This window comes from Chelon labrosus, assembly GCF_963514085.1.
Source record: "Chelon labrosus genome assembly, chromosome: 12".
In the NCBI taxonomy this organism is placed as follows: Eukaryota; Metazoa; Chordata; class Actinopteri; order Mugiliformes; family Mugilidae; genus Chelon; species Chelon labrosus.
This window is the reverse complement of record NC_140345.1, coordinates 17,860,068-17,875,762: the sequence shown is the minus strand read 5'-3', so window position 1 is coordinate 17,875,762 and position 15,695 is coordinate 17,860,068. Positions and strand designations below refer to the sequence as shown.

At 40.1% G+C, this 15,695-nt stretch overlaps 1 protein-coding gene across 2 annotated transcripts; it reads right to left on the bottom strand.

Moving 5' to 3' along the window:
• Positions 1-52: 52 nt before the first annotated feature.
• Positions 53-13,107, bottom strand: azi2 (5-azacytidine induced 2). 2 transcript variants are annotated; one of them, XM_084557738.1, is made up of 8 exons: positions 12,774-13,107; positions 10,973-11,223; positions 10,195-10,311; positions 9,784-9,889; positions 8,578-8,711; positions 8,228-8,292; positions 6,407-6,531; positions 53-2,551 (listed from the first exon to the last, which is right to left on the bottom strand). In XM_084557738.1, the coding sequence occupies exons 2-8, from the start codon at positions 11,186-11,188 to the stop codon at positions 2,109-2,111; spliced, it is 1,206 nt and encodes a 401-aa protein (XP_084413864.1). In that variant the 5' UTR covers positions 11,189-11,223; positions 12,774-13,107; the 3' UTR covers positions 53-2,108. The 2 variants fall into 2 exon arrangements, with proteins under 2 accessions (XP_084413864.1, XP_084413865.1); XM_084557739.1 differs by having other exon boundaries at positions 9,790-9,889.
• Positions 13,108-15,695: the final 2,588 nt, after the last annotated feature.

Below are 15,695 nucleotides of genomic sequence, written 5' to 3'. Positions count from 1 at the left end.
CTTACTTATGGACGTATGACTCAAACCATTGCTCTTATAGTAGATTGATGGATTGTTTCAGCCTTGGACAGAGGGTACTGTTCTGCGTTTTTAAAAACCGTGTCTGTGGACAGGGAGCCGCCGACATGTTTTATTTATTTTTTTAATTAAACCTCAGTACCTGGGAAGAGACAGAGGAGCCTGACACAGTCGCTTCCTTTCATTCATTTATTTGATCATATTTACAAACAGTCTGAAGTGCAGTAAATCTAAAATATAATCCATATCTACTGTACATTGCATTTCGGTTTGCAAATTGTTTACAGAAGTATGAAACTACTGCTGTAAAATAACCTTTCTTAAAAATTAAGAACAAAAAAGGTCACAGTCATGAAACAGAAGAAAATGGCAAGACAAAATCAATTCGACAACCATGGGCCTTTGTGCTTTGTGCACCTATATTTGAAGTCACAGCTCACATTTCTTCAGGTTAATACAATGTTGTTTCGCCACCATCGCAGCTTAAACACATCAGAAGTCTTGAGGGTGGAGTGGAGTGAAAACTAAACCTATGGTCTGGAGTGCAAAACCACGGATGGCAGCGTACTGAAAGCCACCATATACATTTATACAGATAAGCACATTCTTCCCTCTGGTTATCTTGTAGTCTACTCATTATATAGTTTAGTTTGTACATACTTCAGATTATGATCTCCTGACTCCCCTGCAAGCAAGATTAACATCACAACTGGCTGCGCAGAAGTTACAATATCGACTGTTTGAAATATCCAGAAACCTCAGGTGGTTTTCAGACATAATCTGATTTTCAAAATACAGGGGAGTGTGTGGGGTCATATTCCATGCGTCCTTCAAAATTAGAAAGCCTATGAACACAATGCACAGCCTTATTTCTACATGAACCTTCACATCTGGGGAAAAAAAAGGAGGATTTTGAAATACAGCAGGTCTGAGAAAATGGAATATGTGACAACAGGCAGGCTTAAAGAGGCTTAAGGTGTGAAACCATAAACAGTTTAACTATTTCTGATGCAGGCGATGATTAAGCATTTTATTTCGGAAAGCAATACATTTTTAAATTTAAAACTACCACTTCTTTCTCATTATTGAATCATCAAAACGATCTAAATGCCGTACTCTCAAAAAATTGACTGGGTAAGCATGGCTAGACTGGCAGCCTACTTTTACATGAATCCACAAGGATTTCAATAAACGTCGTTTTGGGGGGGAAAAAAATGTCAAAGATTTAATTTGGTAGCTGTTGAACTTTGGAACAATAATCTGCAATTATCCTACAGTTACTGTATGTCTGTCTCCGTCACAATACAAAAACAAGCACATCAAGTCCTCATACCTAGACAAGTCCTTCACACGATCATGACACAAACATGGGACACCATACCTTTTACAATTTACAGCGGTCAAATGTAAAAAGAGTTGCATTGGAGGGAGTACAGCTATACAAGTTCTAGTACTATGCTGTGGCTCCAGTGGTCACTGGCCACAGTATATGGAGAAAGAGGCCCGTTGAGCCCTATTAGGTTTATTATGATGAGATTGAAATGCTGATACAGGCAGGCCAAAGATGCCCACATACTGATCTGCACACACAGGCACCCTGTTTGATGTGCATGTATATATCTATATATATTATCTATCTATCGATCGATAGATAGATACATACATACATAGAAAGATAGATAGAGATATACACACACACACTTTCACACACACGCACAAATTAAACTGCTTGTATGCATGCTTGCACACACGTATGCATGTGAATACAAGGATACATACACATGGACAAATTATTTCTTCTGTTGAGGGTCTGCCATCAACTTTTCCTCTGCAAAGATATGTTCACCGATGCGGTGTGCAGAGATGGCGAATTAATGAGTTTATAGTCTTTACCTCAAAAAGGCCTCTTCTGGCCTCAATTAGTTCCCACAACCAGTAGGTCCAGTCTATTTCACCCTAGAGGGGTGGTCTCATCAACTTAAGGCAGGTTAGGTGGTAGCTATGTGGCAGGGTTGGAGAGTTCAATCATTCTTCCATTCGTTTATTTTCCACCCAATTCTTTATCATTGGTTCTCCCATCGAAGTTCGTCTCAATAGGGCTTGGCCCACTCTGCATTTGGAGGGCTCCGGGGACTGCAGTTTCCCATTGAGGAGGAGGAGTTAGAGGCAGCGGAGTATCCCTCCCAGAACATGGCGTCACTGGGCTTGGGGGGACTGGGGAAGGACCGCGAGCTGTCATCCAGAGAGGCCTGGTTCAGGGGAGGCGGAGGCAGCACGACAGGGCAGGTGTCGCTCCCAACCAGAGCCTCCCCTGAACAGCTCTGAGACGGCCAGGGCCCATTGTACCAGCAGTCCTGCCCCAGACTGTCTGGCAGAATGGAGCCCGACGGGCCAGTGATAGGGGGGCATGGACGGCCAGAGCACGAGGGGAGCGGGGGGGCACTAGGGGGACGAGGCACTGATGCCCGAGGAACTGGGTGGTTGTTGTTCTTTTCCACGTCGTCCAGACACTGGATTGGAACGGTTGAGGCAGCTAGAGACGGAGAGAGACAAAATGAAGGATAGAGGAAGGAAAGGTGAGCGTGGCAAGCAATGGAAAAATGGATGAGGCTGCATGGATAATTAATTTAAAAATGATTTCATCTAATGTGGCTTGACTACACAGAGTGGTTGGAGCAATGACAGTAATGGAAGCAGAAGCATCAGTGGCAGTGTTGTTTACAGGACTACTCAAAACACTTCGGTGATATTCTCAGCGCAAATGTCATTTTTATATTATAGTATGATGGTAGTACTACTTAAAGCTTCAGCAGATGTTACAGAGAAACCACACCATCAGGTACTGACAGCTGGCATTAACACGGCTTAGTCAGACCACCTACTATCATTCATTTACACCATTGATTCTTAACCTTTTTAGCAGTGCGGCATCCTTTTGCAGATAAAAATATTTTATATTTTATGAAGACAAGGATTTTAAGAGGCGTCATTAGTCAGCAGCATGTTCTGCATGATTCTGGTTTTTATTTTAGCACTCTTTCTGCAAAATTTTTGTGTTTGACAAGATAGATTGTTTGGTAAAAGAGGAAAAAGGCTTTTGAATTTTTTTTTTGAACGGTTCAATTTTAGCACATTTAGACTAAGGATTATGAGTATGACATTCTGAGGAATAATTGGAAACAATACGTTCATACTCAGTTTCCAACATTTTAGTAAGAAATTACATATTTTTAAATTGAATTTATTTGTTTTTTTTGTTCTACTGTGTTCTAAGTGTTTATCAGAACCAGATTCATCATTTTAACTTCATTACATTTGTATGTAAAATCTCGCTGGCTGTACTGATGAAGCCATCTACTTTTTCCTTTGATAGCTGAAAGAGGTCCTTTTTTTTTATTTAGCAACATAACCACACCTCTGTGCTTACTTACACACGGATTTGAACTTAAACTTCAACTCTAAGGTGCGTTCAGCAAAGCTTTTCAGTCTCTAACGTGATAACAGGCCTCGCGGTGTAACAACGGGGCAGTGAGCTATAATGTCACACCATGCAGCAGCAAACATACGTTGCAATAAATCCTCTGTGCCGTGTAAATATCCAAGACATTAATTGGGTTTTCTTCTTGAGAACAAAAAACCCTCATGCGTAAACAAAGCCACTCTTTTGTGTCATACAAAGCGTATTTCATACAAAATCAGATGTCCTAATCTCACACACATCATTGCTTTTCTATCAAATCATCATTTTGAGCGAATAACAAAGTTTGAATGAGAGTATCTGCTCCCGCTTTGTTTTTGTTTTTTTTGTTTTTTTCCATACCTCTCTCCATCCACACATCATCTATCCATCCATCCCTCCCTGCTATGCTTCCATGAGACGGTCTCCTGAGTCTAGGATTTGAATAAAAGTGATTCCAAAGGAGGAACATTAGAAGAATACAGATGCACAGTATGACTGAATAAATACATAGCACACTCTCCCACCCCCCCTGCCTCCCTCCCCCCAACTCCCTCTCTTTGCCACTCCCGCTTTCCTTATTTCACTCCATCTGCCTCATCCAAGTTACAGGATTACCCTTTTATTCAGTGGAATAAATAGGCCAAGATTTATTTTCTTGCCATATTTCGTTCTAATTTTCACCTCCTGGTCCCCTCTCCTGACACTCCGAGGGAATCGACAACAGAGGTAATCCCTCGTAGGTTAGCGTACAGCATCACAGAGGGAGAGCAATGGAGGGATAGATCATTTCGTGATGATGTGTTTGAGCACTTTGATAATATCCACAGCCTTATCGCACCGTTATACAAACTGGTAAGCGAGTAGTACTCTCAAGCTCTCCCTTAACTCTTCAGGCAGCGTTGGTGACCCCCTCCTTTTAGTTCATTACTTTCTCTATCATGAAGCAAGGTTTGGATTTTAGTGGTTACACAAGTGCATATAAACGATTAACAGAAGATGCATATTTTAAAATGTCAGGTCACTTAAATATGTTAATATCTGTATTATTTGGTCCTACTAGTACAACATTTAAATCATTTTAGTATTTATTTACAGTCATTTTTTATCATCTTCCTATATTTTCAGGGGTGGGGAGGTCTATGTTTGTAGACAGACTCATGCTCTGCTCATTTAACCCTAGAACACTGATATAATTAGTAACACGAACACCAATGTTGGGTATTTTTCACCCGAACATATCCGATAAAAAAAAATACTTATCATAAAAATATACTGAAGTACAACAATACATAGTAAATTGAAGTACTTTTCTTTTACTTTAAACTATAAAATGTCTCATAAAACAACAAAAGGAATCACGGGGGGGGGCATATAAAAAGGCTCTAAAATTTGCGAAAAATTTGAGAATCTTTAACGGATAGCTCCTTAAAAAATAATAACGGAGCTACGAAACTTGAAATTCGGTCCACCAGTTCCTGGGACGTGTATTCTTGTCCAGTGAAAGATCAGTCTTCCTGCATCACTGACAGCCGTGGCAGAGATAGTCAAAAAATGGCACTTTTTGAGAGGGTAAAAATGACGAGCTGACTATGAAAATGTCTTTGACCAAATGAATTCCATTGGAAATTACCACTACATGATATTTATTCATAAGCATTACACTAAATGAGCATTACATGCAAATTCCAGGACCGCTTAGCTATCTCTAGTATCAAAGAATACATATGAGTAGCGTGCGATTGCTAAAGTAAAACTAGCTTTAGTTATGTTTTATTCACTGGACAGGATGATAGCTGCGCACGGTATGTTGCCATAAAAATCTGGTTGCATGTTATTACTGAAAGTCACCCGAAAATATTCTACGTCGGGTGAAAATCACCCGAACACGCGCCTGTGGAAAAAAAGCAGGGACTGGAGCGGGGAAACACTCCTACCTTCGATGACGTCAGTAAGCAGTCTGAAGGTACCTAATGGCCCACGCAAATCAGACAGCAGCGACACAACTAAAATTAAACCTGACGTCAGTGTTCTAGGGTTAATGGTAAAGGATGAGGTGAAAAAAAAAAAAAAAAGCGATAACTAGTATTAAAGTAAGCTTATTTAAAACCAAAATCTCCAATTATGGATGTTTCGCAATAGAAATATATTAAAAACAATTATGACACCAAAATAAAATATGTAAATATATCATTAAAAATGGGACAATCATTTAAACGATTAAAACTAAAGCAGAATTTTTACCTGGGTTCTGAAGATAAATGTATTTCTTATATATTTCTTATAGTATAGTCTGCTCTATGAACTCCCCCTACACTAGCGAAAAATTAAAAAATGCATTCTAATATAATAGTCCTGCATAAAATCTGTTGTAATGTTAAGCTTATGTTGAAACGGTGTAAGAAAGGTTCATGATGTATTCATCTGTATGATTGTTCTGGAGGATGTAGTTTGTGGTGTTGTTAAACTGTGACTCAACTAAACAAAAAAAGTGTTTCTGTTTCTAAAACGAGGTTGTCAAAATAATAGAAACGGATTGGTAAAACGCAACAGAATACAACAGTAGAACGAACCACTCCCTCCAAAGTGAACACGCAGTTAAATCAACAGCACCACTGAAAACTGTAACCTTTATTAAGCTAAGATTCATGGCAGGACTGTCAAGTGAATATATATATTAAAAAAAAAAAAAACATGATAAAAATGGGACAGAATATTAACTGGGTTCTGCAGGTAAACGTAAAATTTCCCGAACCAAGATTTCAAGTCTGCACTCACTCGGTGGTAACCTGTATAGATTTGCTATTCTCTGTAAAATACATACAAGAACTGAAGGCGGTGCAAGGCTGGCTATCACAAACAATGAAATGGAAATTAAGCATGGAATGATCTGTGCTGAAATAAACACCCATCCCACCGACCGTGCCTCACCTTGTCTCGTCTCACTGATCAGTGGCCTGAGTTTCCTAATCAGGCCTGTTTGGTGCTTCAGCTCTGCATGGAGGCGAGTGATCTCACAGCACAAAGCCGCGTACGTCTGCTGCATGCTCCTCTCCCTACACATGAACACAGCACTGTGTTAAAGGTATTTCTGCTTTCCTTACAGTTTCAGTTTTCAAATGACACGATCAGGATCACTATTACTCTGATATGTTCCCCTGTTTACCTAGGTCCCAGGGTGTAAAACTGGCACGGGAATTTAGTCAAAATTTGTGGGACATGTGATTACAGAAGTCTAATACACTGAATAAATTACATTTCTGGAGAGGAATGCTGCTAAAGTGACTACTTGGTGATACCTGGTTTTCTGCCATTTGATTTGCACAATAATTTACCAGTTCACATCATTAAAGCACATCTAGGCTATATTTCAGAGACTGGGAAATATATATTTTAATTCTTTTTTTTTGCTTTGCAAATCCAAAAAGCTGTAAATAAAACTCTGCCAGAGAGGGCTTTGTTAAGAAGCCTTATGTGAGGATGAAAAATCTGAAAACACGAAAAGAAAATCTGTCAAAGAGTAACTAAACATTTACATTGCTAAAAAAATGGAAACTGGATTGAAATTTTATACTATTTTTTACTAAACAAAAGTGTTAAGGGGTCTAACTGGGATTGCTCTTGAATAAAGATGCGTTTTCAGGTTATCTACGTGTCATGGAGGCTATGACTTGCAGCGCTGACGTATAAAGCTGTACCACCCTCTAGTGGCCAAACAAGACAACTACAATCCACTGCGAACGCACACAAAGAGGGAGCTATAGATACAACACACCTAAAGGTGAGTACACGTGATCGTGATTCTTGTAGCTTATTTGTGCAGGTTTTAAGTTAACATTAAATATAACTGAAATATTTCAGTGAAATATTAACTGAAATAACAGGTGACACAGATTTGGACACGTTGCAAGTCAGTGGAAAACATGGCATATGAACGTCAGTGCTGAATTTATGTAACTATAGGAAGAATGGCACTCAAAAGCTTGAAACTGAAACATTAAATCAATGAATTAAATTAAACCTGGCCTTGTGTTTTCTGTGGTTTGTCTTTGTAGCTACATCGGGGATCTATCTGACTGAGCCTATGGCCCACAGACGAAAGCCCTGCGGTATTTACATGTTTTAAATATTATGAACTGGGTGTCTGTGGTGACACTCCTGGGGAAAAAAAAAAAATGCTTATGTAATTTCTATAAACATATATCCGGATGTGAATGCAGACTGCTGCACTGTCATCGGATGATTGTCGGGTTCAGAGATACCTGCTGAGGCAAACTGAACATTTCCCACCGCTGCAACTGCAATTAAAAGCATTTAACTGGCAAAGCGCCAGCTGGCTTTTACTGTGAGATATTAACAGGAAATGCAACATATTGTCAGTAAGAATTAACTCTATCAAAATGTGTGCACGTATCAGAAGTCGCTTTTGTTATTTTCTAACAGTGGATCTGTTTGAAATGAAGAAGGAGCAGCCACTGTGAGCTGTCAGATTATACACCTCCAACCTCTCAGCCAGGTGACCAACTCCTTTCACTATGTCCCATGAGCAGCATAAAGCGACATCACTGTTGTTCACAGAGGGACGAAAATAAGGCCAATTATTGTCTCTGATAATGTTTTGCTTTGCTGCCCTGTGAGAAATCTGTGATCTGTTGACTCAGTCAGGACTGAAATTGATGAGATAATCAGTTTTAACATTTTCCATCTATACTGTTCATGCCAAGCTTCAATGATATTCATAATACACTATACCTTGCATTAAACTTTGCATCACTGGTCTGGTCCAAGTCTGGTCCGTTAAGGCCATGCGGTTCCTCCTAAAACAGAGTTAAGTTATAGAGAGTGGAGGCATTGTTTGTTGTTTATTATCATGCAACTCTGCTTCCTCTGCTCACCGTCCACCACCCACCTCCCTCGACCTTTCAGAAATTAACCTTTCTACAAGCTGGAGCTTATCCACCCAGCCGTCTTCCTCACTACACTTCCGTCCACTACAGTTTCCCCAGTGTAACCTTGCCCCAACACCTCTTCACAGTTTTCCTCTCAGGCCCTTTCTTTATTTTATCAAATATCCCCTCCTCTCCAGCTCTTTCTCCACTTACCGCACTTCTCTCCAGTAGTCGGCTGTTCTCCAGTGTCACCCTCTCCAGCTCCTCCTGCAGTTTGTGGATCTTCAGGTCAGTGCTGACCGTGTCCACCTGCCAGTAGTCCTGAGGGCTGTTCAGGCTCTTCATCACTGGGCACACAGGACACACACACATTTTTTTTCTAGACAAGGCAACAGTTAAACAGGGCAGTTGAGAGCGGTTTGACTGTGAAGCAGTCAGGATGAGAGTCAGAGTCCATGGTTCTCCACCAGAAGAGATTTCCCCCCCATTTGGGCTGGGTTGGGATTGAGATGCCTTCGCCGTAACCTAACATGCACCTCCCCAGAAATGTTACACGTCACAAAGCATTTGGTTTCGAATGTCCTGTCTGCCCACGTCTATGTGGGCAGACAGGCACGGAAAGTCCCCCCTCCTTCTGCCTCCTTAACACCATGCACTAATATGTCTGTTCTCTTCTTTGTATCTCAAACATCATACATGTAGTTCTACTCAACATAGTTTATAGCGTGAGTTTGTAGCAGTGTGATTACAGAATTATGCTGACACACCAAACACAAGTGTACAGTACATGCTCACAAAGCTGTAGACCACTAATGTAGGCTACATAAGCTTTATGTAGAACTGGTGCAGAGGCACAAATCTAGTTTTAGGGTCAGAATTATTTGGAAAGTTGGAGATCTGGAGAACTTGGAACAGAGCTGCTGCCCTTTGAGCCTCCTTCATGTTAAAAGTTCTTGCAGTGGTTCTGGACTCTGGCCGGGTTCCCTCCTGGTTGGCTTCTTCTGGGAGCAGACCTAGAACCAGCTTAGACATAATCTGGTTTTGGAAATGCCTTAATCTTCCAGGAGGAGCTGGAAAAGGGGAGGGACGTCTGAAAACTGCTTAGTCTGCTACCACTGTAATCCAACCCCAGGTTAGAAGCAGAAATAGATGGAGAGAGTTCAAATTGCACACAGTAGGGTATTATTTTTGGCTTTTCCACACAGACCTACTCTTACTGATCTATTTCAAGACTAACATCTATGATATAATTATGGTTTTGTTGGTTGTATTGGTTTATCTCTCACAAATCTAAAAGTATTTGCAAAAGCACACACGTACAACCAAATTAAGTCAGAGCATGAAATAACTTCCATTGTTCACACTGAGCGTAACTGTTTAGGCGTTACAAAGAGTAGAAAGCAGGCTTGTGTGCTCTACCTGTACCTTGGCTGGTCTCCATCTCCGTCTTCAGCTGAAGCAGCTCCAACTCTTTGGCGTGGAGCTGCTCCGTCAGCATCCTCTCGCTCTCACTCTTCTCCTTTTTCTGGCAGAGGAAAAGAGGACAGTGAGGTGGAGAAAGGCCGAGTCAGTGTTCAAACCAGTGCACCAAAGCCTTTCTCCCTCTGTCCCTGGTACACATGTGCTGTATTTGTCAAACATATCATGAGCTCTGTGTTTATACTTAAGTTCTGAATAAAAAAAAAAAAAAAAATGACAAGAGCAGAATTTGTTGCCAGCTTCCTTTAAGTTAAAAGTGAGACATGTTTTCAGGTTGGAAACATACATTATCTCTGAGCCTGGCTTATCTGCGTCAGTTTGAGGGAGGTTCAGTTTAATCAAAACACCCACCAGTTTGTTAAGCTCCAGCTGCAGGTCCTCCTTCTCTATGTAGATACCACGGTAAGCACTGAAGGCCTTGTTCACGTACTGGGGACCTTCTGTTGGAAGAGCATCTGGCCTGAAGAGCTACAGCGGTAAAAAAAAAAAAAAAAGGAAACACGGAGAACATAGATAAGCATCAGTTCATTTAAATTTCTGTGGTAGGAAGTTACTTTCCTCTCACCACATCCTATCTTGGTAGGCCATATGCTGCAGAGGATAAAACAACAACACCGATAGAGATTAAACACGTGTAGACAAGCTAGTGCACACCCTACCATTAGTATTAAGATGTTTCCTATTCAAATAGCCCTTCTTGTATTTCACTGTTTTCTTTTTTTAAATCCAATCTCAGCAGCATGTCGACCTGCTCTGTGGTGCTCCAACACAATGTTTGGCATTGCCATACTTTTCCAGATTTCTCCCCAGTTTTAGATTTATGTCTCATTGTTTTATAGCCTTGACTATAAGCCAACAATATTAATGATACTGGCATGCGGACTGTCCCACAGGCAAGTATTCTGCAGTGCGCCGCTGAATTCCCTGACTTTTTCTAAACTTTTGGCCAAGCATTTTGTGATGTCTAGCACAATGTGAAAAATCGGTTTCCATTCATCTTTGTCCACAGCTCACCAAACCCAGCTCACAGTCCGTTTAACTTCCTTCTCCTCAAGCTATTGCTTTCTTTCCGCTTCCCTCCCTTCTAGCAGCCACCCCCCCCCCCTTTTCTTTCCGTTTTCATCTATACCTTGTCCTCTAGCTGCTTAACCCTCTTCCTCAGCAACGTATTATCTCGCTCCGTGTCTCGCAGCCTCTTCTTGATGTCCTCGTAGGCCGTGACCAGGGCGAAGTGGGAAGCAACGGATTCGTCACCGGCACACACCGACACAGGGCTCTCCACGGCGGTGAAGGCTGTCTCGTGTTTAAGGATGCAGATGTCATCATCCACTGTGAGGTTCTCCATGCCTGCACAGGCCTACTCTGTAGCAGATAGAAGACCTAGGGATTACATAAAGTGCAGTGTTTAGTTTTCATAGCGATAAAGCCTTTTTGTAAAGAAAAAAAAAACAAAAAACAGAAAATAATACACATGTAAATACAATCTTAACAAATAATTTAACAACCACTCTGCATACTTTCTCCAACACTATATCTTTATCCTTCTGTGAATGCCACTCTTCTCTCCACTGAGTCATACTAACGGATGATCTCCTATTCCATGCAAACCTCCTTTCCACAAAAAAATAAAGCAGCGCTAGGGTTTCATATTAGTTTCATGGATCTCTGTTGGAAAACTGGGGTGCTGTAGCTATATTTTCCAGTCCAACTTGTACTTTCTAGTCCAACCTGCCTGGCTGTGACACACAATTAAGCTGATGAAGCTGTTCGTAAATGCATGTTAACACTAGGAAGTATACACCTATACACCATGTACGGACTTCAAACAGACGTGACCTTCACAGGTGACAGTAAACATCTGAACATTTTAACTAAAAATCATTAAACCACTGGTGACAGTGTTATTAGAAAGTCTATAACAATGTGAGAAAACTACCATACAGTTGTTGTGAAGAGAAATAAGCAGTTTTGCAATTTGTGGTTGCAATTTGTGGTTTGTCCTATGACCTTTGATCCATTGTATATAATAATCTGCATGGAGTACTGTATGTGTACTGTATGTATGTGTGGCAAATGAGTTTAGTAGATCAGACAGACATAAAGCTGGCCATTAGTTATAAAGAAGTGACAGTCTGACAGACACTTCATTTAAGTAGTTTAACCAGGATAGCTCACACAGACTTAGGATGAACCCCACACCCTCTGTTTCGAGTGGAGACGGTGCAGCTAACGCTGTTTGATGATGTCAGCATGCAATGATGCAGCAAACACAGAGCCAAGTTTTTAACTGGAGGCCGAACCTTTCACAAACACAACTTTTAGCAGCATACCTGGACAGGATGTCACATCAGCGGCACCGACGCAAACCAACAACAACAAAAAATAAAAAGCAAGAGCAACAAAAGCAGCATTAAAGCGCTGGCTTTAATGGACGACTCCGGGTATGAAATCGAAAGCGACCCCAACAAGTACTTAAAACGAAAGTCAACACGGAGCCAAACAAGACAAGGAATGCGACGTCATGTGGTTTGACTTCCTGACATAAAACAGGGGAGTTAACAATTAGCAACCAAATCACAGCAACGAACCTTATTTCGTATGTAGGGGCAATCAAAGGCAATCATAATCGAGATGTAAACAATCAATGAGTCTCGCCTGTACACGATGCTAACGGTTTTGGTATTAGCTTCCGTGAACAGAGTTGACAACCTACAAGCAACACTGACAGACAGTTCTTAAATAAACTACGGAATGAATAACACAGTCATAAGACAGTGACCTCAAGAAAAGCTAAATATATATAACAACGGCTACGGTGATCAAAATGATCGATCTGTTATGGTGATAACAGCTAGCTAAGGTTAGCTAGCGTCTTCTGGCTAGGTGAAGCAAAATGAGTCGATTAATTTTCACTCTCGCCTTTCACTGACCGTGTTAGATGCTCTCCTCAATTACGTGTCAACTGGCCACATAGGATTATCATTTATTCGCGGAAAAAGAAGAGCTGTTTCTTGGGGAAAAACAAAGAGACGAGGCTGGACCCTCGCACCGTGCCTGCTCTGAACTGACAGGTGAGAAAACAAAAACTTCCGGGAGTCACTTGACGGCCGAAGTCTTTTCAAAATAAAAGCTGAGTGTAACAACACCAGTGTGAGACCTAGTTCTCGGGGAACTAGTTTGTGCGCAATTGACACAATTTCAGGCCTCGACATGGGAAAAAAAAAAGGAACAGCAAAATGAGGTTAAAGTACTAAAGCAAACGTACTAGATTAACTCCTCTCGTGGTTAGATTATGATGTTTAGCATAGTACAGTTTTATATGCAGGGATAAATCTGAGTTGTCATGATGAATCTATTTATTGAAATGAAATCATGCTAGAAGGCACAACCACTGGAACTTTAATAATTTGTTGTATTTTTACTTTATTTTTAAAGTGCCTACTGACTAAAGCTGACACATAAAAGAAGCGGAGTAGAAAGCAGATTATTTCCATTTGAAATTTAGTGGAGGGGAAATATAAAAATAGCATAAAACGGAAATACTCAGGTAAAGTCTGATGTTGTAGATGTGGATCAAGTTTATTTGCGAGTCAGACGAGTTCTCGCGAGATCCACGTAGTCACGAGTTCAGCTCGAGTTTATGTAACACAAATTAAACCGTCGGGTGCACCATGTCAATCAATCATTAAGACAGTCTGATGATTTGCCAAAGTTTGCAACACATTACCTCAGTATGACTGGTAAGCTCTTTTCTCACGGATAGAAAACCCATTGTTAATAACATTTAACGAAACAAAACACTGGGTTTGAGGTATTTTATGTCAAGTTAAGAGAATTTGGATTTAGCTAGCTGCCAGTTAGCTATAAGCTAAATGTTGTCTATAGTTTTTGGTTGTGTCTTAATAGCTTTATCTTACTTGTTTTCTTAATAGTCTGGTGCTTAATCTTCTAAAGAAAAAAAAGGCAAAAAATATTATGAAACCTATAAAACCCCTAGTAACTGTAAAATCTTACAGAAAGAGTGTTTTCTTGATGGAATCTTAGTCCTTAATGAGTCCAATAAAACTCATTAATGATTTCACACAACATCCTTAAGTAGTTGGATCATTCATGAATTAAATAACTGGTTAAACTGATTTCAAATAATGACTTAAATGCAGTCGATTTAGAAAGACTATGTTGGTATGCTGTAAATCTGAATGTAAAAAGACCAAATATAAGCTTAGCTGCTATAGTAGATCAAGAAAATATGTTGCACATTTGTCGATTTATGTTTTCTTTTTGGAGATTTTCACTGTGTCAGATATTTCCTGAATGTTTTTTTGTTGTTGTTGTTGTTGTTGTTGTTGTTTTGCTGTGGAAGAATCTGCAACGATCAGTGATATGGCATGTGAAGAGGAACCTGAGAGCCTCCTCATGAAGACTCGTCAGTGTAAGCCCGACACATATATCAGCAATAGATATTGTGTTTTTACTCTCTCCCCTGTGACTATAACGCACAAGAGTTACAGCTTTATTTGTGTTTCTTTTTTTAAACATAAAGTATATAAAATATCCATACCCACATTATCTTATATTTATCCTACTCTGCAAAGTACCAGTATAGTAAATAATGTTTTTAAGGGATAACATCTGTCTAGATTTGAGGCCAAAGTGACCACTGTAAATGACGAGAAGAGACTTTTTCACCACCATGTGAATAAAAAAAATCCACATTTTTTCCTTGAGTTCAATTTATTGTAGTGGTAACTTCAGTCTTTACATGTTGGGTCAAATAAATAATTCCAGGCAATAGTTTGTGACTATTTCCATTTTGTCCACACCTTTTGCCACTTTTGATTGATGTCTACAAACTCTCTTGCCAAACATAAGGTAGACTAGTGATAATTAATGCATATAATAGTCCTGAACTAAATTATCGTTTTTTGCTGGAAGAGCATAGCAAAGGTGGAAATTCAACTTCATGATCATTTTGGAGCATGTAGTTTGTGGTGCTCTAATGCTGGATCGAATTAAATACAAAGGTGTTTCTGCTATTTAGCCTAGCTCACTGACTAAAATCAGGTTGTTAAATCAAGGGAAACATTTGTCGGTACAGCTCAATACCATTGTATAATATTACAGACCGCAGCCTCCAAAACGAAACTGCAGTTGAATCATCAGCTCTTTCAGTTATTTAAAAAGAAAATGCTCAATGCCATAACCTTCATGAAGCTTAATATACAGTACAATTGTACATATTAGCTGACCGTCTACACGTGGCCTCTCAGTTCCAGCTGTCATGTCATTGTGTCCTAAAACGTTTCATGTTTTTTTGTTTATATTTGCAGTTGTTTTAAAAATGATTTGCATTGTTAAGTAACTGAGCCGTTTACATTCCTCCCGAAAAGATGCAAGTCTAAAAAAAAAAAAAGAATGCTATGCTGTGTGGATGGTGGAGGTTCGCGCTGTGACTGTGTCTTTGTCTCTTCATCCTTTGCAGTGTTTACAGACGCTCAGTTGCTGCTGAGGGAATTAGAGGAGATGTTCGAACAGTGTGCGTCAATTGGCCCCTCCAACCAGGGGCAACAGAGAAAGGTAGGCTTACTGGCAGAAAGCACATACTTAGACAAAACTCACAGAACCATATGACTGTGATGATGACAGTCAACCCTAAACCTCAACCAAGTATTTGTATTTATCACGTCTTGTTCATTTCGTCTTTCTTTCTCCTTATCACTGCTGAAAATGCAGCTCTTACATTATGGGTCAGTCACAGAGATGTGTTTCATTTCATCTTGTCTTGATGGCACATAATGAAGCAGATAGGACTGTTATATTCACTCTATAATGAGGTCAGAATTGGTTAGGTT

Excerpts from the sequence above, each read along its gene's own strand:
- azi2 (XM_084557738.1), bottom strand. The coding sequence starts at position 11,188 with ATGGAGAACCTCACAGTGGATGATGACATCTGCATCCTTAAACACGAG. Across the intron at positions 9,890-10,194 it reads AGCTGGAGCTTAACAAACTG|AAAAAGGAGAAGAGTGAGAG; the intron begins GTGGGTGTTTTG and ends TTCCTCTGCCAG. Across the intron at positions 8,712-9,783 it reads GGAGACCAGCCAAGGTACAG|TGATGAAGAGCCTGAACAGC; the intron begins GTAGAGCACACA and ends CTGTGTGCCCAG.